Genomic DNA, 27,977 nt, shown 5'->3' with positions numbered 1-27,977 from the left:
TGTAAGCAGGGTCCAGCTGCAGGGCAATCCACATTCCCAGAAGAAGCAGGCCTTCTGGCTGCTTCACTGAAAACACAGGAGAAAGAAAGCTAAAAGTGAATGCTTTTGATTGGGCTCGTCTGAAAGCAAATTACTGGCTTCAATTCTTATGTTGTCACCTAAAGCATCCTTCCTAATCAATCCTGTTAATTAAAGCTCTGAGAGTTTTGTGACTGGGTTGTTCATTTCCAGCCTCAGTGCTGCTACAGTTTTCTGACACACGGCTCCTATCCAACTTTATTTAACTTCTTCTCCTTTAGAAAATGGAATGGGAAACTGGTGTGCTGCAGCGCAAAGCCAAAACTGAAACACGTTGCTGGGTCCCGCATGTATCTGGGGGGCATGTTCAGAAAATAAACATGATGGGAGGCTGAAACCCAAGGCCATGCTGCGAAGTGTGCCCTCCTCCCCAGTAAAGAGACCCCTGCTCCCCCATCCATTCCAGGCGAGGCGGCCCTGCCCCATTCAAGAACAGGCAATGGAAGTGTAACTGTCTGCCTGCATGGAACTGTTTCACCGCCTGGGCGAGTCACACGAAGGCACCCTGGAACTCAGGAAGAAGGGATGAGGGTGCAGGGATCCCAGGAAGGGGTCCAGAAGGCAGGCATGGGTGCTAGTGATAGGTACCCCTACTTCCTCCTTGCCATGCTTGTGCACTGCGGGGTTTTCTCTCTCTGAAGTTGTTTCAAGCCAGTTTGGTGTCGTGGTGAAGGCACCAGGCTAGAACCCGGGAGGCTGTGAGTTCTAGTCCCACCTTGGGCACGAAGCCAGTTGGGTGACCTTGGGCCAGGCACCCTCTCTCAGCCCTAAGAAGGAGGCAATGGCGAACCACTTCTGAAAAACCTTGCCAAGAAAACTGCAGGGACTGGTCCAGGTAGTCACAGGAGTCAAAAACTGGCTCAAAGGCACACACGTGCACATAAATGCTGTTTTACTTTTGCAAACCGGTTAACTCCTCTTCTGCTCAAGCAATGCCCTGGGCAAAATGTGCTATTAGGTGCAGGATTGGATCTTCTCTGCCTGTTCACTGTTTTTACGGCCTGAACCACTGAAGAGTTTGTAGCCGAAGGCAAGCAGGGTCTATGGTACAGCATAAAGGCCAAAGCCGCCTCCACACAGGAGCAAAAAGGGCTAGACTTACCTTCCCTTGGCTGTCAGTTTGAAACTCCGCCAGCTTCAGTGAGATCTTGGGGTTTTTGCTGCCTGAAATGGAGGGTAAAGAGATGCAAAACATAGCGATCTGAAGTTTTAACATCTGCATTCAAATTTTTTTTCCCATCAAGGAAAAATCAGTTTTACTCACCTAGGTTAGCTTCTTTGCGCCTGACAAGTGGAACCTAAGTAGATAATTCTATCGACAATCTCACGCACAATGAAGCATTTTAACTGCATGCCCCCTCCTCACAGGGCTTAGTAGGAGTACCACCTCCCACCATGGAAGAGCCATGGTTAGTTGACTACAAGTAGTCCTCGACTTACAACCATTCGTTTAGCGAGTGAAGTTACGGCAGCGCTGGAAAAAATGGCCCGTGACCGGTCCTCGCACTTACGACCGGTGCAGCATCCCCGCGGCCACATGATCAAAATCCAGGCACTTGGCAACCAGCATGTATTTATAAAGGTTGCAGCGTCCTGAAGTCATATGATTGCCATTTGTGACCTTCTCACCGGCATCCGACACAGGAAGTCAATGGAGGAAGCCGGATCTGCTTAACAATCAAATGATTCACTTAACAACTGTGGTGATTTGCTTAATGACTGTGGCAAAATGCTCATATCGTGACTCACTTAATGACCGCCTCACTTAGCAATGGAAGTTCCAGTCCCAATTGTGGTCGTAAGTCGAGGACTGCCTGTACACCGAATTGCCTAGGCTCGCACACTATGCTACCCCAACCTTGACATTATCTTTCAGTTTAACCAGCTACACATTTTGGATATTAGGAATAAACTAAAATAAAGATGGAAATGCAGTGGATGTCACTCTTGGTTCAGACACCGAACCACACCAGTAAAGAAACAGAATCACTTTGTTTTTTATGGTTAATTTCCTATCAATGATATATTGAGCATGAACTGTACAATGTTGGCAAATTCCTTTGTCTACTTACTAATACTATATTTCTGCATCAATTAAAAAAAGAAAAGAAACAGAATCACAGAATAACAGAATTATTCGGGACCCAACTCAAGACAGTGGCCTCACTCCGGACTTGGTCTTCTTGTCGGAGCAGTGGCAATGTGATCTGAGGGGAGAGGTAGATCTATCCCCATTGTCATGGTCAGATCACGCCCTGGTAGCCCTGAGATCCTCTTGTGCTGCCCCCCTCCGCAGGGAGGCAGGACCCATTCGGTTGGTCCGCCCCCAGCGACTGATGGACCCGGCAGGGTTTCAGAAGGAGCTGGGGGTTATACCTGAGGATCTGCTGCACGGTCCAGCAGAGGCTGCAGCCTGGAATAAGGAAGCAGCTGGGGCCTTGGACAGGATCGCTCCTGTGCAGCCTCTCTTGCCCACCCAAACCCGGCACTCCCCGTGGTTCACGGAGGAACTGTGGGTTTTGAAGAGGGCTTAAGAGACGCCTAGAGAGCCGCTGAAGGAAGACAAAGACCAAATCCGACCGAACACAAGCTAGAGCCGCTATTAAGGCCTACCTTGTGGCGGTAAGAGCGGCGAAACGCCAATATTTCTCCGCTCTTATTGCATCCGCAGAATGCCACCCGACGGCCCTGTTTAAAATTACGCGATCGTTATTAGGTAGAAGGGGCTCTGTCTCCCACCTACAGGGCCATGCGGAGGAGTTTGCTGAACATCTGCAGGGTAAAATCGCTCAGATTCGGTCCAAGTTGGACTCTAAGCACGGGGCAGAGTCTGGGGAGATGCTGAGGGAACGTACTTACCCTGTTATCTGGGAACAGTTTGATCCTGTTGGGCCTGAGGAAGTGGACAGGATCCTCCAGACTGTAAACGCCACCACGTGTCATCTAGACCCATGCCCTTCCTGGCTTGTGAAAGCAGCCTGGGAGGTGACATGTGGTTGGGTCCAGGCGATGGTTAATGCATCTTTGAGGGAGGGAGTGGTTCCGGTTGCCTTTAAAGAGGCACTGGTACACCCTCTCCCCAAAAAGCCATCACTGGACCCTACTGTACTAGACAATTTTTGTCCAGTCTCCCACCTCCCCTTTTTGGGGAAAGTGGTTGAGAAAGTGGTGGCATTACAACTCCAGAGGATTCTGGAGGAAAAGGATTATCTAGTCAGGTTTCAGGCCTGGATATGGGACAGAAATGGCATTGGTCGCACTTATGGATGACCTCTGGCAGGAGCGGAATGAGGGTAGTGCATCCATCCTTGCTCTCCTTGACTTCTCAGCGGCTTTCGATACCATCGACTGTGGTATCCTTTTGGGGCGGCTCAGGGAGTTGGGGGTGGGCGGCGTGGTCTTACGCTGGTTCACCTCCTTCCTCCAGGGCTGGTCCCAGTCGGTGGTGATAGGGAGTGAGAGGTCCAACCCTCGACCCCTGCTGTGCAGGGTGCCGCAGGATTCGGTTCTCTCCCCTCTCCTATTTAACATCTACATGAAACCGCTGGGTGAGATCATCCGTCACCATGGGATCAGGCATCATCAGTATGCTGATGATACTCAACTATACATCTCCATCCCGGGTGAGGTAAGTGATGCTGTGACTGCCCTTTCTCGGTGCCTGGGGGCTGTGGGGGTCTGGATGGGGAACAACAGGCTTCAGCTGAACCCTGGTAAGACCGAGTGGCTGTGGGTTGATGGCTCCTCGGTATCCGGGAAGTTGTCATCTTTAGTTCTGGATGGGGTTGCACTGCCACATTCAGAACCGGTGCGTAACTTGGGGGTCCTCCTGGACTCACAACTACTGCTCGGAGCAGGTGGCAGTCGTGGCCAGGAGGGCCTTTGCACAGGTTGTGCGCCAGTTACGCCCCTTCCTGGATCGAGATGCCCTCCGGACAGTCACTCATGCCCTGGTCATCTCCCATATAGACTACTGCATCGTGCTCTACATGGGGCTACCTTTGAAGAGAATCCAGAAGCTTCAGTTGGTCCAAAATGCGGCCACGCGAACAGTGATGAGTGCTCCAAGATCAGCACATGTAACACCTTTACTGTGTGAGCTGCGCTGGGTTCCAGTTTGCTTCCGGGTCCAATTCAAGGTGTTGGTTACCACCTTTAAAGCCCTACATGGTATGGGGCCAGGTTACCTGAGGGACCGCCTCATCCCCATAACATCGACCCGCCCCACCCGATCATGCAGAGAGGGCATGTTGCGGACCCCATCCATAAGAAAATTTCATCTGGTGGGGCCCAGGAGGCAGGCCTTCTCTGCAGCAGCTCCCGCCCTTTGGAACATCCTTCCCCCAAGGTGAGGCAGGCCCCTTCACTCCTGACCTTCCAGAGGGGCTTGAAGACCTGGTTCTGCCGCCTCGCTTGGGATGGGAAGGGCAATAGCTTTTCCTGGGGGTGGCTAGTGATGTAGAGTCCTCCCTACCGAATGGAAATTTCCCACTTGGATTCCATATTTATATTAATTTATTATTTTAGTATGATAGGTGTTGACTTGGTGATTTTATGATGTTGTGGTTTTAAGGTGAATTTTACTGTAAACCGCCCAGAGTCCCCCTTTTGGGGGGAGATGGGCGGTGATAGAAATGTGAAAAATAATGAATGAATGAATGAATGAATGAATGAATGAATGAATGAATGAATGAAACGAAACAGAATCACCCCTCCTTGCCACAGAAGAAGAGACGATTCTCTCAACTGACTTCCTTCCTTCCTTCTCCTCCTGTCATTCCCCACTGACCTGTCCTGGGATACCGGTATGTATCGGTTTTCCGTTCCTCCAGGGCTGGAGAAGGGACGTGAATCACCTCCACCTCTGATTCATCCACTTCCTCATACAGAATTCGCAATGTCTTCCAGCCTTCAGGTCCTACATGGAAAGAGAGCAAGTAGGAAGACTGCTGTTAAGGCAACTCCCCTGCAAGGAACCTGGGCTGCAAATCTTGGGAGGTTAAATGCGGCAATTCTCTGAAAACTGGCATGGGTTGGCTGCCCCTGTCAGTTATGTACCTGCACCTTTCTAATTTATTGATACGCATCAGAACCTAAGAATAACTTTAGATCTCTCTTGGTCCAGCATTCTGTTTCTCCCTGCTGGCCAACCAGATCCCTCTGGGATGCTCATAAGTGGGAGATGGACACACACACACACACACACCCTCTCACTGTTGTTCCTCTGCAACTGGTATTTGCATACCTGCTGTCCTCAACTCAGAGATAAGCACAGCCTTCAAAACTTAATAAACCTCCACGATTTTACACAATCCTCTTTTAAAGCCACCCTAGTTTATTTTTAAACAAAAGAAGCTAACTCTGGGCAGATTACAAAATAAAAACACCGACACAGACTCAAAACTCTCCCAGACTGTAACACCACCACCACCACCAAACACACAATTAAAACAGCATCAAGGAACCCTAAATGGCTGCCCTCTCACCCCTGAATTAATGACTGAACGTCTGCTGGACAAGAACGTCCCCAATGCCTTTGGAATGGCAGCGTGTTCCGTAACGTGGGAGCCACAATCGTCTTCCAGACCACGTGCCCCTTTTTTTCTCAAGACAACAGGATTGAAAGCAAGCCTTCTCTGGGTGGGGAAGGGGGTTTCTGATATAGCCCAGCCACCACTGTGTCTTGTGGCAATGAATTCCACAAAGCGAAAGAAAGACTTCGCTAGATATGATATGGGAAGGCCCGAAGAGAAAACGGAGAGATTGTGCTCCGTTAATTTATCAACCCCCCTTTTAAAGCCACCCGTTCACGAGGGACTGCATGAAGAGCTTCGTAAGAACATTAAAAAGATAACGTGCAAAACCATGTAAGAATCTAAGAATAGTCCTAGAGGAAGAGACATCGTCCAGGACTCCTGGTGGTCTTGCGGCCATCAATTTTACAGACCACGGATCTGCTGTGTGGAGAAGCACTTCCTGTGCCTGTTCTAAATTTCCTTCCAGTCAGCTTCATGGGATGGCCCTTGGCCCAAGGGTTTGAAGAGAGGGGGAAACCTTCTGCCCGTCCAGCCTCATTTTATACCCCTCTGTCCCATTTTTCCAAACAAAAGAGTCTCAAATGTTCTACCATTTGAGCCCTCAATCATTTTCGTTGCCGTCTGCACTCTTCGGCATATTATTATATCCATTTTCAAACAGAACTGTTTACGGTTTTCCAAGACATTTTCACCACCCGTGATCCAGTGCCAGGCACCTGGAATACTTACCATCTTGGCAAGAAGTGGGACACCACCAGTACCCTGTAAACCGATCAAACTCTTCTTGAATGACAAAGGTGGCCACACCGGCTGACTTGGGGTCATCTAGCACACTGGATAAACCTGAGAAAAACAGACAAAGTTCTCTGAGGCTCCTTATACCAAGCGCCTTAAGACCCTTAACTGACTAAGCCAAACTGCCCAATATGGTAGCTTTATATTGGCTGCTGTCAAGTGAGTTTGGCTGTTGTGCCCCCTATCTCAGGACTGTCTCAGTACAGGAGCCGGCTGAAGTTCAGCTATGTGGACTTCATCTCCCAGAACTCCACAGCCAGCAGGCCCACTCCTAAGAAAGCTGGGAACTGAAGTCCTTCAGTGCCATACTAGAGGGCACCCAGAGGCTGGTCTTCGCTATCCAGCAGTGATCCTATGGGGCTTCAGGCTGGAGACTTCCCAGCTAAAATAAACTCAGGTGTGCAGGAAAAAGGCTGACTTTCCACCAAGACAGTCTCCTGATACCAGGTCAAAATGAGACTATTTAGCCAGAGATTATAGGAATGCTGAGAAAGAATGGACCAAAGCTTGAAGCCGTTATCTCAGAATCAGAAGAACTTGCTATCAGACTTGCCGTTAACGTCATGTTTCCAATCCCATCTGCCCAGCTTTCAGAGAGAGGGACCTGAAATTCCACCTTTGGATACAGATCAGCTGCTCTGCAGAGTATCTCAGTTCGAAAATAAACCCAGGTTCCATGTGCCCATCAGCCATGACGGCATAAGCCCAACACCTACAGGTCAGACAAAGGTCTCAAGGGTACCCCTAAAGGGGGGGAGAACCAGAATCTTCCTTTTTTTTTTTTTGGAGGGCTGAATGTGAACAGGATGTCTTAACCCACATTGCCCCTTTAAAAAAAATGCGCTCACATTTTCTCCTTTTTGGAGAATTTATGTCCAAGGCCCTGCCCACTCAAAATGAGAACACGAGATCCCCAGCTAGACCTCCTGTATCCAAAGGAAAGCTGTGCACCCTTACAAAGCGTGAAGCCTGGACAGTCGCCAACCAAGGAATGCCATATTAAAAAGCAAAGGAAAAGAGCTACCATGGGTGAAATCATCTCTTATTTTATGACTAAGTAGACTAAGGTCAATTTAAGGGAAAGAGAGAGTCATACAATGATCTAACCCATGCTGATTAAATATGGCTAACTGCCTTCCCTGTCTTTCTCATTTTAACAGTCAAACCCCACCACGCATACACGCACAAAGGCATCCCGCCGCCTGGGTAGGTGACCGTGGGGGACAGAAAAGCAAGCATTTGGCAGAGCACGCAGAGATCGGAAGACGGGCTAAGCGTGTATCTGTTTTTGACTTGGGCTGAGACCCAAGTGAAGGAAGGGCTAGATAAGAGGCATAACTATTATTTTTTCATATGTGTGTTTTGGTCAACTTCGGGCAGCAAACACACCTAATACTCCTATTTTCCCCACAACAACAATCCTGTGAGGTGGGTTAGGCTGAGACAGAGGGACTGACCCCAAGTCATCCAGCTTTTATGCCTACGGGAGGCCTAGAACTCGCCGCCTCCTGGTTTCTAGGAGGGTTTGAGCACCCTCACCATGACCTCAAACTGGCTCTGGAGATGGGATTCGGTGTAGGATGGTAGGATCATGCGCAATCTCATCCTTTTGCAGAGAAAAAAAGCAAGTATTCCTGTGAAATCTAAACATTTTCCTTCTGAGTTGGTGATGAGGGAACCCACCAGCGGCATTCGCACAAGAAGCCAAGTGTGCTTAGTTTTAACCTTAGTTTGTTTTTTGTAGCTCAGCCCAGTCTGGCCCAATGAGCTGGGCAAGTCTAGAAAAAGGGTTAAATCAGCAGCCAGATCAAGCCTGTGGTGCGTACACAGCCGTTATATGGAATACTAATTGGAGAGTATCTGCCAAGGCTGGGCTTCCTGTATCCCTGGCAGCCTACCGGGACGTTGTGCACCTTTACAAAGGGTGAAGCTGTCTTGGGCCTCTGGCACAGAAGAGCAGCCTGCTCCACTTAATCCCCTTTAAAGTGGGGAGCTTGTGGGGGGGAACTGCAGACCTCAGTGGGCAAAGTAAATTCTCCACCATTAAGCCACGGGCAAAATGTACTCTCTCCATCATGGTTCCTGCGTCCCCCCCCCAGATACAGAAAGCCCAGATCCCATTGGCCTTTGGGAAGGTCGCAAAGACCTGTCCCCGCCCCCCCCCAGCATCGGGGCCAGGAGGTTAATGACGCTCTGGTGCTTTCGGGTGTGATGCCTTGGTGATGGTATTTTCTCTGCAGGGGTCTCAAGGAGTTTTAATTGATCTGGACTACATGTCATGGTTTTATAGCTCCACTGATTAGACGGGCAGCTTTATAAGTTTGTTTGATAGAAAAATAAGTGAACTCCTGCCCCAGTGCCTTTCCCATCATCACCTCTAGGCCTCCTTTCCACCGCCCAGCTGCTTTCCCTCGGATGCGTGTAATAGAATGAGGTAACGCCACAGCTCTGAACAGGCCTTGGGAATTCCTGACCAAGAGGAAGCGTATCAGCCCGATGGGGACTGGCCCACCTTGTATAGTTGTAGATTTGTTTAATAAAGAAAATAAAAATAGGAAGAGATAGACAGTATGTCTCACTCTGGGGCAATCCGCTGTAGAACATCCCGGCTTCTGTCCCTCAAAGCGAGCCAATTCAAGCATGGGGGGCGGAGGTCATGTACTTTTGGAAGTGTGTGGTCAGCAGTTCCCCCAGGCCCCAAAAGGTAGGCTAGCTCTGGGTCCCCCCTGACCAACAGTACCACCTTGCACATCTCTCTGAGAAGGGATGTGCCTTCCTTCTCATGGCACCTGCCCTCTGGAGCAGCCTCCCCTGAGATTTGGAGGGCCCCAATCCTCTTCGCTTTTCCGAAGCCTGTTAAGACTTGGCTTTTCCCCCAGGTCTTACGGCTTGGAGGTTAGAGGAGCCCCACAGACATGTGTCTACAGGTAGTCCTCACTGAAAGACCACAATTGGGACTGGAATTGTGGTTGCTGTACAAAGCGGTCATTAAGCGAATCCGACCCAATTTACGACCTTTATGCCAAGGACGTTAGGTGAACCAAGGGGTTGTTAAGCAAAATCACGTGGTTCCCCATTGATTTTGCTTGCCAGAAGCCAGCCGAGAAGGTCAAAAATGGCAATCACGTGACCATGGGATGCTGAGATGGTCATACATGCGAACTGGCTGCCAAGTGCCCAAATTGTGAACACGTGACCACAGAGATGCTGAGACGGTTGTAAGTGTGAGGACCGGTCGTAAGTTGGGTTTCTCAGCACTGTCTTAAGTCCGAACCATCACTAAACAAATGGTTGTTAAGTGAGGACTACCTGTATCTTGTGAGTTTGTTACACGATGCCTCAGTTTCCTTCTGTACTGAATTATTTTTAACTATACTTTTGTTATATTATGGGGGTATTTTATATTGTTTCTTATAAACTGTTGTTAGCTACCCAGAGTTAATGTATTTAAGACTGGCGGCCATGCACATTTTCTAAACAAATACAATCAAGCGCAGAAAAACAGACGCCCTAGAGCCACCCAGTGTGCATTGTTTTGCACATCCCTGCACCAAATGACCGAAACTAGACCCCTGCTGCCTTCTGTGCAAGAGAACATCCAAGCCTGGGCCTGGGCAGCCTACCTTTCTGGCAGTAGGTCAGGCGCCGCTCTTCCCCCGTCTCAATGTTCGCCACCCACAGGTCGTTGTTGTTGATGAAGGAGAAGAAGGAAGGGTCGGCTGAGCAGATTTTGGGATCCATCCTGGGCCCCGAGCACTGCGTCTGGATTTCCAGCGGCTTCATGGGAGAGACCTGTAGGCGCATAACGGGCTGGCTTGTGAATTATGTGCCAGGTGAGAAGGGAGAAAGGGTGTTCTCCCTCTCTCTGCCTTTTGGCAGAGCGAGAAAAAACCCCTGCCCGCTTTCTAAGTCTCTTGAGGGGTTCCTTCGATCATGTCCCCCCACGCCCATTCCCCTTTTTGTAGGGAAGCGATTCAAGTCTCTTGACCATTTTGGTCGCCTTGTCGTATAGCTGGAAAAGACGCAGAACATCTTTTTCCAAGCGTGGCGAACAGAACCACACACGGCATTCCAGATGGGGTGTACCAACTAACCCATCTTACTAAAATCTCATGAAAACTTATACCTTTTAATAAAAATGTGTCCCTCAGAAAAGGCGCTACCGGATTCCTCCTGATTCTTTGCCGCCACACACCAACGCGGCTCTCCTCCCACAGTGTTCGCTTTCTGATCTACCTTTGCTCTTACGTGCATTGCTTTATCCTTACGCAAACTGAACTGTATTGCCATTTGACCGACCATTTACCTAGTTTAGTCTGGATTCCTTCACAACTGCATTTGATACCCCCTGCCAACCCAAATAGTTTAGTACAGCCTTTCTCAGCCTTTCGACCCTGGAGGAACCCTTGAAATATTTTCCAGGCCCCGGGGAACCCCGGCACATTCAGGCTCAAATGTAGGCCAGGAGTTACGAAATGATCATAACCGTTTCACGGGTAGGCCTGTATAGATGCATTAACGGTGTTCTTAAACTAAAAATAAAGAGTGAAATGTGAAGTGGCCCAGATTTGAAACAATTTTTTAAATAAATCGTGATCTCCCAGGGAACCCCTAGTGACCTCTCGTGGAACCCCGGGGTGCCACAGAACCCTGGTTGAGAAACCCTGGTTTACCACGAACTTGGGCAGCTCAACTCTTATCCCAAGTCAAGACTATTTACAAATGGGTCCAAAGCACCGGTCCCAGCACAGATCTGTAAGGGCTCCAACCTTTTCCTCCCTTCCATTGAGAACGTATTCCTGGCATAACCCCAATTTTGATCACGGAGGGCAAAGAAGCATCCGTCACGCAAGGATAAGCAAAACCAGCCCCGCGGCTGCTGGGCAAACTCACCATAAACCCATTTTTCCCTCCGTCCCGACAATAGAAGAGGCTGTTGCTGGCCTGGAAGAGAAAGAGGCCGCTCTCCCGGTGGAAGTCGTAGGAGGTGATCCCGAAAACACCCAGGCGCTTGCGTTCCCTTAGCAGCTCTTCTTCCCTGGAATACATCCCGTGGTGCGGAGTCGCCTGGAGGACAGTGAAAGAGCCAGTGGGGGGAAGGAACAGAGCGCTGGCGTGAATTTAGAGTGGCCCAAGAGAGAAATGCATTTCCATTTAAATAAAGGACAATACAGGTAGTCCTCGCTTAATGACAACCCTGTTTAGTGACTGTTCAAAGTTACGACGGCGCTTGAAAAGTAACTTTACGACTGATCCTCACACTTAACAACCATTCCAGCGTCCCTGGGGTCATGTGATTGTGTGATTCAGGTGGGCATTTACAACTGTTGCAGTGTCCTGCGGTCACATGATTGCCATTTGCGCACTTCACTGCCAGCTTCCGACCGGCAGTCAACGGAGAAGCCGGCAGTGAAATCGCAAGTCGCAGTCACGTGATGTCTCGCTTAATGACCAGGGGAAAAAGTGACGTTGTAAGTCTGTCGTGGTCACGTGATGTCTTGCTTAATGACCACATCACTTAGCAATGGAGCTGCCGATCCCAATTGTGGTCATTAAGTGAGGACTACCTGTATCTAATTCCTGATTTGGCTGAAGCACCACAGTGCTGCGCTCCCAGACATGCTCACCTGGAAATGATCCAGCATTTGTTTCCATGACAAGAGCAGTAGGGCTTCTTTCCGTACCTTTTTGGGAATCTCTGAGTACAGGAGAGAATTCTCCCTGCTTCCGTACGGCATTCCTATCGAGGAAGGTTAGACAGACAGAAAGAAGCCTTTTATTTAAACTCATGGATCAGAAGCAAGCCACTTCTGGGCTCTTCATAATCTTCCTTACAACATGTTTAAACCCCGTATTGTTTTTTTAAATTCTGTTGACCAAGTAGGGACACAACGTGTAAGTTGTTTTTGTTAAGTGGATAATTCTAAATATTAACAAGCCCTGCCTAAAAATAAGGTAGGCACGAACTGTACCCCTTTTCCTTGTTAGGCTATTCTTGCAATTAAAACAAACTCCTCAGCCATTTTTTTTTAGATACTGATCCCCTTATTTAGCAAAATCAAACAGCAGATTTGGAATGCAAATTAAATTATTTCTGCAGTCTTTTCCATTTCGGTTTTGCAAGTCTGGCAAAAGCAACATGGCTGTTCTATGAGGTTTTTGCTCTGCCCTGAGGAGCAGCTGCACAAGAAAAAAAACATGGGTGGGAAGGGTTATTTGTGGGAACCGGGCCTTCTCCGTGGTGGTTCTTCTCTCACTTCCTTTTTGGACAAAGGATAAAACTGCCAACATTCGGATATGGCAGGATCGACATGCTCATAGTTCCTTTGATTAACCAATGATGTCTATCATTCTCAATAAGAGAATTTCATCTGGCGGGGTCCAGGAAGCGGGCCTTCTCTGCAGTGGTGCCCGCCCTGTGGAACATGCTGCCCCCGGAGGTGAGATTGGCCCCATCGCTCCTGGCCTTTCAGAGGAGTCTGAAGACCTGGCTCTGCCGCCTCGCTGGGGTGGAGTGGGGAATAGATCTACATGGGGATGGCTGCTATAGACCACTCCTCCCACACTTGGACTGCTTTAGATTCTCCTGCCACTTGGACTTATTTATTTTTTACTCTTATTCATATTATTTATTACTGTAATTTTATACTGTATATTTTATTCATCGTATGATTGTTGTTTTAACTGATTATTGTAAACCACCCAGAGTCCCCCAATGGGAGGAGATGGGCAGGGACAAATTGGATAAATAAAAATAAATAAAACAACCCTTTCTCAAACAGTAGCCCCTGCAATTTCTTTTTTTACAAGTGCTACGGCCAAGCCATCCTGTAACTGCACACTTGATTGTTTTGAATTTTATTTCCGCCTTCCAGGGTATTAACTATTCCGCCCCATTTTGTATCATCGGCAAACGTGATGTGCGTTCTTTCCACTTACTGTATAGGATCCAGGACTGAACCTCGCCGCACCGGCTCACAAACCCCACGCCAGTGTAATAAGGAACTGTGGAGCGTTCCTTGAGTACAGTTTTGAAGCCAGCTCTGTATCCATTAGATCCGTTAGATCTAATGCTGGCTGGGGAATTTTGGGAGTTGAAGTCCTCACATCTTAAAGTTGCTGAGGCAGGGAAACATCGCATTAGATGGTCGTCAGTATCAGCAGCAACACCCCTCAGGTCACGGCAAAACAGGCATCGTGCTTTGCAGTGAGGGTGAGTTTCCCAGCCTTTTGACTAAGATCACACTCGCTCTTAGTGCACTGAATTGCATATCCATGTGGGGGAGATGGGCGGTGTTAAAAATATGATAAATAAATATCATAGATACCTTGCTGTCTATTACAGCATGAGAAACAGAATGCCAGACTGCTATGTTCTTAAACGCTGGCAAGATATACCTTCAACACACAATCAACATTCGCAGTCTGCTGACGAGAGACTTCAAATTTCCAAGTGTAGGCATCTAATTTACATGCTGAAAACTAACAAACAAGGGGTTTGTAGCTGGCAGCTTAACAGGCTATCAGCACGGTCTTAAAGCTTTGGATGGTTTCTGAAACAGGAGAAGAGCCGCATGTAAGCAATGCACATGCAGCTAGTCCTCATTTAATGACCGTTCCTTTAACGACGGTCCGAAGTTACGACAGCCTCAGAAGAAGTGCTTTATGACCTGTACTCACGCCTGTGACGGTCACAAAACGTCACACCTGCAGTCACGTGATCGCAATTCGGGCACTTGGTAGCTGGCCCACATTTACCACCAGTTGCAGCGTCCTGTGGTCATGTGATCATGTTTTGCAATCTTTTTTGCCAATTCCCGGCAATAAACGTCCATTGGGGAAGCTGGATTCTCTCAATGACCTGTGATACACTTAATGACCATGGTGATTCGCTTAACAACCATCATAAAAATGGTTATAAAATCAGATCCAGTTACATGGTGACTGGCTTAATGATCACACCGCTTAACAACCAGTTTTCTGGTCCTTATTGTGGCTGTTAAGTGAGGACTACCTGTAACAGTGAAAGTAATGATGAGCAGAGGGAAGGAAGAGGAGGAAAATGTAAGGTAAGAAGTTGACTCTCCTCCCTATTTCTGGTCAAAGCTGGTTAGTAATTCTAACACCTTTTTGGTTACCTTCAAAAAGCTGCAACCCAAAGTAAGGTCATACCTAGGTAATATAGCCGGTGGGAGTGAGGGCTCGACTCTTCCGTTTTACGGACAAACTGGAAGTCATGGGGTGCCTTATTCACAATCATCCCCGTATACTTCCGGCTGCCGTGAATGATGTCACGCAACCCCTCCCACGAGTGCTTCTCCACCTGGAACTGGGACGTGGCCGCGTCTTCCATCTCTACCGCTTCGGTGCTATCTGCGAGAGCATCAACCGCCGTCATCTTCAGCCTTCCCCCAGAACTGGTCAAGGAGCTAGGAGGAAAAGAGGGGAAAACACAGAGAGGGCAGGAAGGACAGGAGAGGGACAGAAGAATCAGCCTTTTCTGGAGCTTGGGTAGAATGGTGCTGCTTCTCCTGGACTGCACCAGACTGGCAATACAAGGAAGAACCCAACAATTCAGCACAACTCTGGGAGTTGACGTCCACACATCTTAATGTTGCCGAGGTTGAGAGACACTGGATTATACAAAGGCAGGGTGCAAATCTGGGTGCAAAAAAGGGCTCAGCCCCACCGGATCATTGAACTGAACAATTAATGGAAGCTTCCTTGTACCAAGCTGGCTCTCGCTGAGCCACACTGCTCAGCACTGCCTGTTCTCGCAGCTCTACTGGGTTCTAGACAAGAGTGTTTCTCAGTCCTAACCGGGCATGTATTTAACAGCATTTTTAATCCGCTCCAGTCCCAGTGGACTTCGGATGGTGAACACTGAAATAACATTAACCCAGCTAACAAAATAAATACATGCATTAAAAGCCTACCCTTTCGTGGCTTCCAGAGGCACAGTGAAAGAGGACTTCTTCAGAAGATTCTCAGAAGACAAAGAGGGCTGGCACTACCCCTAACTCTGGGGGAGGAGAACCCCACCAAGTGGAAATGCCCCAGACTGAACCTGGAATCTCAAATAAAACTGGCAGATCCTCCACCTTGACATTTTAGCACCTGCTTTTGAAAATGAAGCATATTATGGCATCTTCACAGGTGGGAGGAGACATGGGCCTCCAAGGCCCCAGTAAGGCAGGAGGGCCACTCCAAACTCTCTTGCACTCACAGCTACTTGTGCATTTTAATAACACAGTGTGGCTGCTGAAGATGGTAAGATGGCAAGCCAGAGGTTCAGAATGAGCCCAGGACTCCAAGCAAAGGTAAGCGTAGATGAAAGAGCGCTGATGCAACCAGCCCTTTTTGACTTTTGAGCCCACTAGGATCATCAACCTATTTTTAGGCTGCACCACTCACACCAGTCACATTCCTTCATTTGATTCCTCAAAGACCTCCAGGTGGACAACCGGCATATAAGGAACCAAAATAGCATTCATTACTGCTTTTCTTACTTGCTTATTTTTCACATCAAGGAATCTTCCAACCTGTTAATCCCTCCTTACTCTGTGAAGCAGTCCAGGGAACAGCTGACCATTTTACTGAGGCAGCCTACCCCCCACTCCCCAATACAGCTAAACTGTATCATCCCCGATTGCAGAGTTCTATGGGAACAGATATTCCCATCATCAACTGCACAACTGAAAAAACCCACAGTTCTGCAAGACCAGCCCTAAAAAATCAAAACAGATCCCTAAGGAGAGACTTCAAATCACTCCTTCAGGTGACAAGTGCTCCTGCTATTTATTTATTTATTGACGAAGTTTGCATTTTATTACCCACTACTAACTACTTTACCCAGTTAGTAACCACATAAAACTAAGAAGAAAACATGAAAAATTAACTATGATGAAAACAATGGCAGCCTAAAGATATTAAAAAAAACACTACTCAACAAAGCTAAAGCCTTAAAGGTACTTTCTGCTGTGGGGAAATGCAAGTCTTGTGCTGCACAGATGTAAGTACACCTTACATTTAAAATACCAAATGCTAAAATAGAAAGGCTTGAGAAAATACGGTGCTTTCCACCACCGTAAATGCCACCAGTCCCAAACAGAAGCATGCCACAATCCACAGTGCAACCGTTTTTGCAGACCCCACTCATGCTGATTGCTGAAATGGGACAACAGGATGCTGAAGCTACAAACCAAGGCATGCTTATCTACTATCAGCCACACTGCACACCAGTCACACATCCCCACATCATGGGGCTGTAGCTCACACATCACCCTTTGTCAGCATGGCCATCTCACATCAGGTGGCCGAACCTGCAGCTAGGCTACCTGAAGGCAGTAGCCTGAAGAAAGAGGATGCGCTTGGCAGAACCACTCAGAGTGGAGACAGGTCTGGGGTGGTCCCCAGAGCCAAGCCCCCAAACCCTGACTTTTCCAGAACATCCAGAACAATACTGGGGGACATACAAAAGACAGAAAAGGCACTTTCCAATTTGGGTAAGAAAAGCTGTACAAGTCGCCCAGCAAGGATCAAAGTGGTGAGAAGACACCAAACATCTGTGCATACCGCTTGGAAGAAGGAAAGCAAAATCTCAAGCTTTCGTATAAGCAACAGGCAGGTAATGTTCTTTAGTCGTCCTCCCAAGCCACCGAGCTAAACCGGTCTCTGATTTGCCAAATCTCTCTGTTGTGAAAAAGCCGAACAAATTCTGATGCAGCCTTCTGCCCCCTCTCAGCTGATCCCTGACACTGTCTTCAAGGCCAGGCGTGTCTATGTTCAAAGACCACAGTGTATGTCTCTGTCTCAAGGCCAAAGAAAAGGAAAATAAGGGGGGGGGGTGTTTCCATTATTTGTGCACTCACATGCCAAGGGATGCAAGAACCACCCAACTACAGGCAGTCCTCGACTTACAACCCTTTGTTCAGCGACTGTTCGAAATTACAGCAGCACTGAATGAAGGGACTTACGACTGGTCCCTGAGGTTACTGCCTTTGCAGCGCCCCCATGGTCATGTGATCAAAATCTGGGTGTTTGACAGCCAGCCCGCACTTAGGACCACAGGGACACTTTGACTCCCCCCACCCCCTTATCTCCCCCATCTATGCTCTTCGGACCCCTTGCACTCCGTGGCCCCTGCCGCCCCAGCCGACCTTCGCCGTCTTCTTGCTCCCGCTGGCCAAACATGACCGGCCTGGCCCTTTGCAAGACAGCTTCCGGCTGCATGCGGCTTCCTTCCCAAGGCTGCACGCGGCGGTTTCCTCACAAGACCTGGGGAAGATGGCCTCACGTGGCCAGCAGCTGCCTCCTGAAGGGCCAGGCTGTGCACACCTCATCAGCAGCAGGAGGAGGAAGATGGTGAAGGTCAGCTGGGGCAGCGGAGCACAGGGTGGCAAGGGGGACTGTGGCTGGGCTGGGCCATGAAGCCCCTGAGCTGCAGCGTGGCAAGCAGCCCCAGAGCCATGCGGTTCTGGGCTGCCTGCCGCCCCACAAGGCAGGGCGCAGGGTGTCTAAAAGGGTAGAGATGGGGGGGCCAGGCAGGCAGGGGGAGTTGAAGGGAGGCAGTCCCTTACCTTACTGAGGCTCAGGGCTGGGAGGAACCAAGCCCAGAATGGCTTGGATTGGGGTGGATCCTCAGCTAACAACCGCTGGAATTCGGCTAACAATGGCAATAGGAAGTGCCGGGATTGCTGTCGCTAAGCGATGTGGTCACGTGACATCATGCTTTATGACCGCATTGCTTAGCGACAGAAATTCTGGTCCCAATTGTGGTCGTAAGTTGAGCACTATCCGTATGATGGAACTGAATTAAAAGAGGAACATCCTACCCACAATAAGAGGAAATCAGCATCTGTTTTTGTCTTGGGCTGAGACCCAAGTGAAGGAAGGGCTAGATAAGAGGCATAACTATTATTTTTTCATATATGTGTTTTGGTCAACTTCGGGCAGCAAACACACCTAATACTCCTATTTTCCCCACAACAACAATCCTGTGAGGTGGGTTAGGCTGAGACAGAGGGACTGACCCCAAGTCATCCAGCTTTTATGCCTACGGGAGGCCTAGAACTCGCCGCCTCCTGGTTTCTAGGAGGGTTTGAGCACCCTCACCACGACCTCAAACTGGCTCTGGAGATGGGATTTGGTGTAGGATGGTAGGATCATGTGCAATCTCATCCTTCTGCAGAGAAAAAAAGCAAGTATTCCTGTGAAATCTAAACATTTTCCTTCTGAGTTGGTGATGAGGAACCCACCAGCGACATTCGCACAAGAAGCCAAGTGTGCTTAGTTTTAACCTTAGTTTGTTTTTTGTAGCTTAGCCCATTCTGGCCCAATGAGCTGGGCAAGTCTAGAAAGAGGGTTAAATCAGCAGCCAGATCAAGCCTGTGGTGTGTACACAGCCGTTATATGGAATACCAATTGGAGAGTATCTGCCATGAGGAAAACTAATACCCTAAAGGAATGGAGTAGAAGGTTAATAAATCTGACCTTTATTTGGACATTCTACAGCTGAAAGACCAAAGACCCACTGCCGCTGGATCATGCGCCAAGATTGTGGGAGAATAACGCCATCCTAAGTACAATGCAGCCATGTTGCAGGTTCCCTATGGGATCCCCAAGGCTGTTGAAAAGAATATGTTTTAAAGGCCTCCCGGACGGCTAGCAGCAATGGGGCTAACCTCACCTTGGGGGGAATGACACTGGGGGGGAGGGCTCCAGCAGGAAAGGCCTGTCTCCTGGGTCCCGTCAGATGGAAGCCTTTAGCAGATGAGACTCGCAACACACCCCTCCTGCTGGACCTGATGGGATGGGTAGATGTAATCGGGGAGAGGCCGTCCCTCACATACCCCAGCCCCATGCCATGTAGGGGCTTTAAAGGCCAAAACCAGCACCTTGAATTGTACCCAAAAGCAAACTGGTAGCCAATGCTGCTTGTGGAGCAGAGGCATAATGTGCGACTTCCTAGGGGCACACCGAACTACCTGTGCAGCCGCACTCTGCACCAGTTGAAGCCTCCGGATGCTCTTTGAGGGCACCCCCATGTAGCACGCATTACAGGAATCCACTCTGGAGGTGACCAGGGCACGAGTAACTGTTAGCATTGCTAACCTCTGGTCTAAATCTTTGATGCGCTTTCCCCACCACTGGTAAAATAAACCCTGAAAATTCTGGAAGTCAAACAAACAAACAAACAAACAAAAAGCAGCGGGAGAGAGAGGACCCATTCTCAAAACACCAGGGCTACAAAATTACCTGCACAAATATTTAGTGAGCTGTCTAATTTGAGAGCAAAGCGCTGTCTTTTCCCATCCAAGACCAGAAGTAAATATTATGACAAGCAACCTTTAACAAGCGCTGTAAGGTGTAGCTGCCTGTTCTGGCATTGCATGAATGGACAATCCCCGCTTCATTAAAGGCAAACGCACCACTTATGAAAGTTACCTTCTCCAACTTCCTGCGCTTTCGTTTTCCAGCCGAGCCCTCTTTATTTTCTGCATCAACTGCTAAGCGAGCCTTAGACAGGGTAAGAAACTAGATCAGGGAAGAGAAAAACAGAGTATAAGGGAGGCGACTGCTTAAACGGTTTAGCTAAAAGGCATTTTACTTCACCCACAAAAGCTAAGTGAAAATAGCTCTCTGGCACAGCAGAATGCCTTAGCCAGGGAACATTGGAAACTTTCTTTCTGCTGGAAGCTCCTATACATAACCCACCTTAGGAGAGACCAACTAATACCCCCCAAAGCCTTAGGTAATATCCACCCCCCCCTGTAATTTTTAATGCAATACTAAAAGAAAAATACTATATACCTGGCAAGTAATCCCATACATTGCAAGCAATTAATTTAAATCAATTTTAGGTTGGGGTTCTGTCCCACCCCAGCATATCCTGAAAGACAGCCCTTGGCCCATAAAGGATCCCAGATTACATTAGTATGCAACAGCTTTCCAGAATTTCAGCCAGTATTCCCCCCGCTCCCCCCACCATTACAGGGCAGCACTAAGGACTGGACTGGAGAGTCTCTGCGTGTTAACTGTGGACTCCGCTAGCAATCATAAGAATGAAACTGAACAGTCCGTAGATTCTTCTTCAAGGGGGAGACAACCATTCGGAAATGCTTGAGAAGATCTGACGTTTTCTAATTTAATTGGGATAGAACAAAAGTGCCACCTCCCATAATCATCCAGCTCCTAAATAAAAAAAGAGGCAAGAGAATCTCATCCCAAGCTGCACATTGAGGCTGCAACATTGCAGGGAGGGGCAAAGCTTATAACTTCATAACCGACATGAATCAGGAACCCCAGATCTATTACAACAGCATCCATCTATCAAAGCAACGCTTGGCCTGTCCTTCTCCATTCCTGCTTTTGTACCAAGTTTAATTCAAATTTAGCCATACAAGGCCTACTGCAATCAAGGATCTCTTCCAACACTGCAGAACCAACTCCCGCCCCAATTCACCAAACTCACCCTGTGGCCTGGATTCACACCCCATGTTAAACCCAGGTTAATGCAACATAACCGCTCTATTTGCATGACAAGAGATGATCCTAAAAATAAACTACTGTATTGCTGCTTCACATGACAGCAGCCTGATTCATACGGCTGTGAAGTTCTGGGTGGTTGGTGATGACAGTACCTAGCTGGGTGATGAAACATCTGCAAGCAAACCATCAAGCTCGGGAGCACCAAGAACTCCACAGTTCAACCCTGAGCTACAGAAAGTCTCTTCATTCAACATACGAAGATCACAGCCAGGTTTCTACCACATACCAGACCACAACCTTCCCCCACCCACCCAGCTTTATGTGCATCTTGTGGAAACCCAGCCAGTAAAGCAGAGGGGCAAGCCAACTTTCAGTAAGCAAAGGAGCTTCAGTTCCTGACAGCTGCAAGTGAGCACCCGGAGCAGTGTTTCTCCCCCTTGGCGGCTTTCAGAGGGGTGGACTTCAACTCCCAGAATTCCCCGGCCAGCACGTCTGGCCGGGGAGCTCTGGGAGTTGGAGTCCACCCCTCTGAAAGCCGCCAAGGGGGAGAAACGCCGCTCGAGACCCAGCAGGAGAAGCAAGGGTCGCCCGAGTCACACGCTACCCTTCCCCAGGCTGCAGCTTCAGTCCAGGCGCGGCGAGGGCAGTCCCAGGCCAGCTCCGCAGCCGCCCATCGCGCCCTCGGCCGCCGCCAAGGCTCCCAGGCGCTCCCCGGCCTCGAGCCCCGGCGCCCGCATCACGTGAGTCCAGGGTCCGAGGGGCGTGGCCACCCTCCCTGGAGGGCGGCCGCAAGATGGCGTGGCCTCTCCCTCTCGCGAAGGGCGTGGCCAGACGCCCCGCCCACCGCGCGCGGGCTGAGGCGCGGCCGGCGCTCTCGGAGGATTGGCCGTTGGGAGCCCCTCGCGCTCCGCAAGGGCGGCCAGCTCATGGGGCGTGGCCGGGCAGCCCCCCCCCCCGCTCCCTCAGGGCGTGGCCAGGGGATTCCTATCCCCACGCAGCCCCCCAAGGGCGGGGCCTTCCTTCCCTGGCAGCCCCCCTCCCGCCAGCCCCGCACTCACTACGTGGCTTGCCGGCCTCCCCCAGGCCGAGGCTTCTCCGCTGTGGGGAAAGGGGGGAGGGAGGGGTCGGGAGGTCCCGCGGCGGTTTCACTCCCGCTCCATCTCCCTTCCTGTGGACGCAGGAGCTCCCGGAAACGGGGGAGGGGGGAAGGGAAACCACCGGCCTCTCCGAGCCTCCCACCGCGACCTTTCGCCCGGAAGCGGAAGTGGCCTCAGCCACCTTGGGAGGTCATCATCTCGCGAGAAGGATGGGTGGGCTGAGGGGAGGGGTTCCTGCCGTTCTCGCGAAAGGAGAGGAGGTTGAAACTCGGCGCCGGCATCTCGCGAGATTTAACAAAAGGCGCGGGAATCCCCGTTTGGAGCTTCAGGGAGGGCCGTTTTACTGAGAATGTGAAGAGGGCCTTGGAGGGTCCTTGGAAGGAACCATTCGGTGAAAATTGGGGAGAAGTAGTGTGGTTGAGGGAAAAGTGTTGGAAAAAAAGAACAGTGCGAGGAAATAAAAACAGGAACTCGAGTTATGTAATGTGTTTTCGTCTGTTTTTGTCTTTTAATGCTCCATATCTGCTGTACTAGAACTATTACAAACGGGAAACCTATATAGGACATTGAAGTTTTGTGTAAAACGAAAATAAAACAAAAGTCTATAGTGTGGTTTGGAACGAACGATTCCCCGAAGGAGGGGAACGGCGGCGTTGGTCGACGTTGCCATGGTAGCGAGCCGGCGTTGCCAAGGTACCCGTGGGGAGGAGCCTGGCACCTGAGGCGGAAGGAACCATTTTCCGAAAAGGGGTGGGTGGGAGATTTCGCCTCCCAGGAAAGGAAAACGGATCAACCCGCTCAGACAGCCGTTTCTCTCTCGTTCCCCGCGGAGCATCTTGCCGCCTTTCAGGTGAGCGGCGGTTAAAGGGAGAAAAAATGTTCCCGACCTGGTTGTGAAGTGGTATGTCCTGCGTTAAGTGGGGGTTTCAATAGGAGCAGAACAAGGCAGGCAAACAGGCGCGGCGTTGGTGGTATAGTGGTTAGCATAGCTGCCTTCCAAGCAGTTGACCCGGGTTCGATTCCCGGCCAACGCAGACTCTTTTCCTCCGGAGACGCGCGCCGACTTCGCTTTCCGTCCCGTGAAGACGCGTCCCCGAATTGCCGCGGGCGCCTCATCTACGTGCCCTTTTAATCCCATTATTTCCCCTCTGCAGGCGCTGCATCCCCTGCACCCCGCTCCCCGTCCTACCGTCCCTCGCCTCGCACCTGCACAACCGGGGCGGCGCCGAGGCGATTTCCCTCCCGCGGCCGCATGCCCACGAGATCCCCCGTGTCGGGGGCTAGGGGGCCCCATCTCCGAGCCTGCCTGGCCCCACGCACAGGGCGAAGTTCAGGGCAGCCGGGCGCTACAAAGCGGCGCGGGCGCGCGGGCGGGCTGCAACTCGCAACGCCGTGCAATTTTGCACCGCGGCTGGAACGCGAAAAAGAAGCTGCAACGGGCTGTTTCCGCCCGGGATTGAACCGGGGACCTTTCGCGTGTGAGGCGAACGTGATAACCGCTACACCACGGAAACCCGCCTGCTACCGCCGCTCCTCTTTCGCTTCCATGTTAAATGTTTTGGGCGCTTCGCTTCTGCAAACCGCGTTTCCCCCCTGCCCCTGTGCGCTCCTGCCGCCTTCCGGCCCTTCTCCCGGGGCATCTCTGGCAGCTCACGAACTCCTGATTGAGCCCTGCCCTGGACTAGGCTCAGCAGGGGTGTTTCCGGGAGCGCCGGTGTCTGTGCTGTGGGTGCCGCTGGGTGGAATGGAACGAGGGTGGCCTCAAAGCATGGCCCTTTTTGAAGGGGTTAAAGAGGAAGAAGACCAAAGGAGTGGCCACAGGCAGGCCCACCGGCCTGAGCACTGACAGTGGAGGTGGAGAGCCTCTGCCTGTTGGGAGTAAAAGATCCCGCAGTCGAGAAATGCGCTGCGGACTTGCACTTGGTAGAGCAGCCATGAAGGCCTTGGAAAAGATTCCTGTGTCTTGCAGCGTCTACTCCAGCGTTCCTCAACCTTGGCCACTTTAAGATCTGTGGACTTCAACTCCCAGAAGCATAGCTGGCTGGGGAATTCTGGGAGTCCACAGATCTTAAAGTGGCCAAGGTTGAGGAACGCTGGTCTACTCAGACAAAGATCAGAATTGTGCAAGCAACAGCATTCCCAGTGACCCTCTACGGGGGTGAAAGATGGACTTCAAAGAAGCAGGATAGGAAGGGTATTGACGCTTCTGGACTTTGGGGTTGGAGAAGACCCCTGAGGACACCGTGGATGGCCAAGAAAAGAAATCGATGGCTCATCAAACGAATCAGCCCAGAGGTTGCACTCGAGGCACCAATGACCAGGCTCAAATGATCCCACTTCGGACCCATGGTGCACAGACCCGGCTCTCTGGAGGAGGCTCTGAAGCTGGGAAAGGTGGAAAGAAAGAGAAGACGAGGACGACCAGCAGCGAGGGGAAGGGACTCAGTTACAGGGGCAATGGGAGCTCCCTTGGGAGACCTGAAGGACCAATTTGGGGACAGATGGTCATGGACAATATCTATGTGGTTGCTAACAGTCAACACCAACTTGATGGCACACATTGATCAATCAATCAATCAATCAATCAATTTCTATCTAGGCAGATGATACAATCCCCAGAGAAGTTCATAATGTTGGGAAGGGTGGAAGGAAGGAGAAGAGGATGAAAAGCAGCATGGTGGATGGACTTGATCTACAGCTGCAATGGACGCACCCTTGGGAGACCAGAAGGACCAGACTGAGGACAGATCATCCTGGAGAAGGATATTGGTCACTAACAACTTGATGGCACATAATCAGCCTGTTTAAAATGTTTTTTTCTCCATTGTTGATTTCAGTCCATAAATAACACAGAACAACTTAGTTCTTCTTGGCCACAGCGTGCAACTGATGCGCTGAGTTAGCAGTGGGAGGATTTTTTACTTTTTCTCCCTGCTTAGGAACACTTAATTTCCATATCTCTGCATATTTCACTTCCTGTTGGCGAGTTGATGTTCTCAGGGCTGTCATCTCTTCCAGTCTCCCCTTCTTTCATTTCTCCCCACCTTCTCTAATGGAGAAAGCTCCATGCCATCCCTAAAGCATAAAGAGATGAGTAGGCCGAATCTTTCTCACCGTAATCTAACACCCTTAATAAAGACAATCTTTTATTTGCTTTTACCTAAGCTCCTGTTGCCATAGGTCTTCCTGCAGCCACGATTTTCCTAACTTGATTGTTTCTCCCTTTCTTCATGTCCCGGGAAGGGGCCGGTGGGTGTAGAAACATCTCCCTTTCTCCTAAATTCATCATCCACTCAAACGCAGCACGGGGAGACCACATACTGGGAAAAGGGAATATGCCGTTCCACAACACAAACTGTAATGCGCTGCAGCCGGATGTGACAGTCCCCAGTCTGGATGGTTTTAAAGTGGGTGGGGGGACAAATTCCCTAAGAAATAAATACTTCTAGTCTTGACCCCTAGAGTCAGCCCTAGCAGGCCTTAGGGAATGAGTAAGAAGCACAAATGGCTGCCCAGCTGGAATTCCCTTGAGGAAGAGTGCTGTTTGGGACGACTTGATTGCCTGGTGACTTTAATCCGCGCAGCTCAACACAGACTTCTGTTCCTCTTCTTCCTTTCTCTCTTCCCCTTCCTTCCCATCCAGTTTTGTTCCCCATGCAGACCTCTGCCTTCCTCGCATCTGGGGTTATGACGTCCTCCTATTCTGTTTCCCCCACCCCTCTTCTGCAGGGGAAATGTTGTCTATGTGTAAGTCTGTCTCCGTATGTGAATCTGTGTGTGTGTGTGTCAGTGGTTTCTGTACATGAAAGAGAACGGTTGGGTATGTCCAGATGCAGGATTCATTAATTTTGTAAATGAGGTACCTTATTTTATAGGCAATTAATATAATGGTTACTAATGCAACATACATATTGGTCCTGGCCTCACTTGCTTTTTCTTCCTTTTTAATTTGGCTTCCAGGACACACACGTGCACTCACAAGTATATGCTCATTGGTTTGTTTACTTGGCTGTCCATGAATTTTCAACTACACTTGTGACCTTCCCAAATCCTCCTGCTTGGGCACCAGGAGACACAGAGGGGTTAGATGACGGCCTGAACCAGCTTCAAGGGTCTTTTCATCATAGACCTTCTGTTCCTAACCAGGATGAAACGTGCACTGCGACTTTCTAACACAAGCTCTACTTTTCGTCCTTGTGTTGCAACCTTGCAATCAAGTACAGAAAGAGTGGGGTTTAAGTTGTGACATCACAGGGCATGTTTTGTTACAATGCACAACTGGACAGGGCATCCTTTCCTGTCTTGTCCTACCTCACTGGGTTGTTGTGAGGTTAATCCCCCAAAGGTGAAAGAGCGATGCCTTCCCGATGTTTTCTTTGAAGGTGCCCAGATAAAAATGCAGTATACTAATGTTTGCCTTGGATTTTCCCTTCAAGGCAAGTCCTAGATTCAGTGTTCACTTCAGATTGGAAAATTCGCCAGCAGAGGTCAGGACGCACGTAGACATCAAAATCTATCTTTCTACACCCAGAAAAATTAAACTGAGGCAAAAAGATAAAACTTCAGAAATACCGTTTATTTATCAATACTTAGAATACAGTTTCTAACCAAAGTTTCTTTTTTAAAAAAATGCAAGTTAACAAACCATTCTCAAGGAGAACATCAGGAATTGCTTTGAAATCCTCAACCTCAATGATAGGAAGCCATTTAAAATTATTATTATTATTATTATTAACAATAATAATACCACCACCAATATTGGTACAGTCCCTCTAAAAATCCACATATTAAAAATGATAAAACAGCTAAACTATAAAGCAGTGTTGTTCAGCCATGGCACCTTGAAGATGGGTGGACTTCAACTCCCAGAATTCCCCAGTTCTGGCTGTCACAGCATCCTGCAGTCACATGGTTGCCATTTGTGACCTTCTTTGCTGGCTTCCAACAAGCAAGTCAATGGGGAAGCCAGCAGCAGCATGCAAATGTTATTTATCTATCTATCTATCTATCTATCTATCTATCTATCTATCTATCTATCTATCTATCATATTTCTTTACTGCCCATCTCGTATTTCAACGACTCTGGGCAAGGTGACAACCTTGCGTAATGTTGGTGTGGGATTCACTTAACAACGGCAACTGGAATGTGCTGCGACTGCCGTCACTAAGCAATGTGGTCACATGGTGTCATGCTTTACAACTGCATTGCTTAGCTTAGCACTGGAAAATTCCGCTCCCAATTGCCATCGTTAACTGAGGACTACCTGTATTGTGAATTAAGTACTGGGAATTTCCTACAATGCCCCTGAGCACCAACTGGAGCATCACAACAGGGCATCAAGGGAGGTGAAGAAGGTGGTTTCCCCTTGTTGTGACACTTATGGGAGTGCAGTCACATAAAGGGACGTCTGAAAGCAAAATCTATCCCTCCTGGGGTCCTGAGTGGCTCCTCACAAGAATGTTGAGGAGCCACTCAGGGCATCCGATGTAATGGGCATCCGATGTAATGGTATGTTGGAAACACCTTGGGAGACGGGGCGAAGAGACGCTGCCAAAGGAACAGTCAGATAAGGGAGGGCATAGCCCGCAACTGCATAATGGGAAGGGGAGGGGCAAGAGGCTCAGAAGGGACCCTCCCTAGTTTCTTGGGCTGTAAAGGAGACAGGGGGGATGAATCTGAAGGGGAGGGTGAGATAATGGTGTGTGGGAAGACCTTGGGAGACGGGGCGGAGAGATGGAACAGTCAGATAAGAGGCTTAGCCTGCAGCTGCATAATGGGGGGAGAAAGAGGCTCAGAAGGGGCCCTCCCTAGTTTCTCGGGCTGTTAAAAGAGAGGGCAGGAGAGTTGTACTTTCAGACTTGCAAGATTCTGTCAACGTAGCCTTGCAGTAAAGTAGAATTAGCTCATCTGGTCGTGTTTCCCGTCTGGTCTGCCTGGTAAGGCTGACATCCGGTGAGCGATTTTTCTCAACAAAACCAA

The 27,977-nt window shown here is 49.5% G+C and overlaps 1 protein-coding gene and 2 non-coding genes across 6 annotated transcripts in view; 1 reads left to right on the top strand and 2 right to left on the bottom strand.

Annotated features, from left to right (window-relative positions):
- Positions 1 to 22,158, bottom strand: part of DPP9 (dipeptidyl peptidase 9) — a 45,197-nt gene extending 23,039 nt beyond the window's left edge. The window contains exons 1-9 of one of the 4 annotated variants that reach the window (XM_063290926.1): positions 21,959 to 22,158; positions 19,857 to 19,946; positions 14,583 to 14,839; positions 12,038 to 12,150; positions 11,304 to 11,477; positions 10,034 to 10,202; positions 6,345 to 6,458; positions 4,868 to 4,996; positions 1,181 to 1,242 (exon numbers count right to left, since the gene is read on the bottom strand). In XM_063290926.1, the coding sequence (XP_063146996.1) occupies positions 1,181 to 1,242; positions 4,868 to 4,996; positions 6,345 to 6,458; positions 10,034 to 10,202; positions 11,304 to 11,477; positions 12,038 to 12,150; positions 14,583 to 14,839; positions 19,857 to 19,912 (1,074 nt within the window). In that variant the 5' untranslated portion in view covers positions 19,913 to 19,946; positions 21,959 to 22,158. Of the gene's footprint in view, positions 1 to 1,180; positions 1,243 to 4,867; positions 4,997 to 6,344; positions 6,459 to 10,033; positions 10,203 to 11,303; positions 11,478 to 12,037; positions 12,151 to 13,808; positions 13,878 to 14,582; positions 14,840 to 19,856; positions 19,947 to 21,958 lie in introns of those variants that run through there. The other 3 variants (XM_063290923.1, XM_063290924.1, XM_063290925.1) reach the window with 3 other exon arrangements.
- An 801-nt stretch (positions 22,159 to 22,959) lies between these two features.
- TRNAG-UCC (transfer RNA glycine (anticodon UCC)) lies at positions 22,960 to 23,031 on the top strand. The gene has a single exon. It is a non-coding gene; the product is annotated as a tRNA-Gly (tRNA).
- Positions 23,032 to 23,438: 407 nt separating this feature from the next.
- TRNAV-CAC (transfer RNA valine (anticodon CAC)) lies at positions 23,439 to 23,511 on the bottom strand. The gene has a single exon. It is a non-coding gene; the product is annotated as a tRNA-Val (tRNA).
- Positions 23,512 to 27,977: the final 4,466 nt, after the last annotated feature.

The sequence above is a fragment of the Candoia aspera genome, chromosome 1, assembly GCF_035149785.1.
Source record: "Candoia aspera isolate rCanAsp1 chromosome 1, rCanAsp1.hap2, whole genome shotgun sequence".
Lineage (NCBI taxonomy): Eukaryota > Metazoa > Chordata > Lepidosauria > Squamata > Boidae > Candoia > Candoia aspera.
Note: the sequence above shows the minus strand (reverse complement) of the source record. Positions and strands in the feature narration are given on the sequence as shown.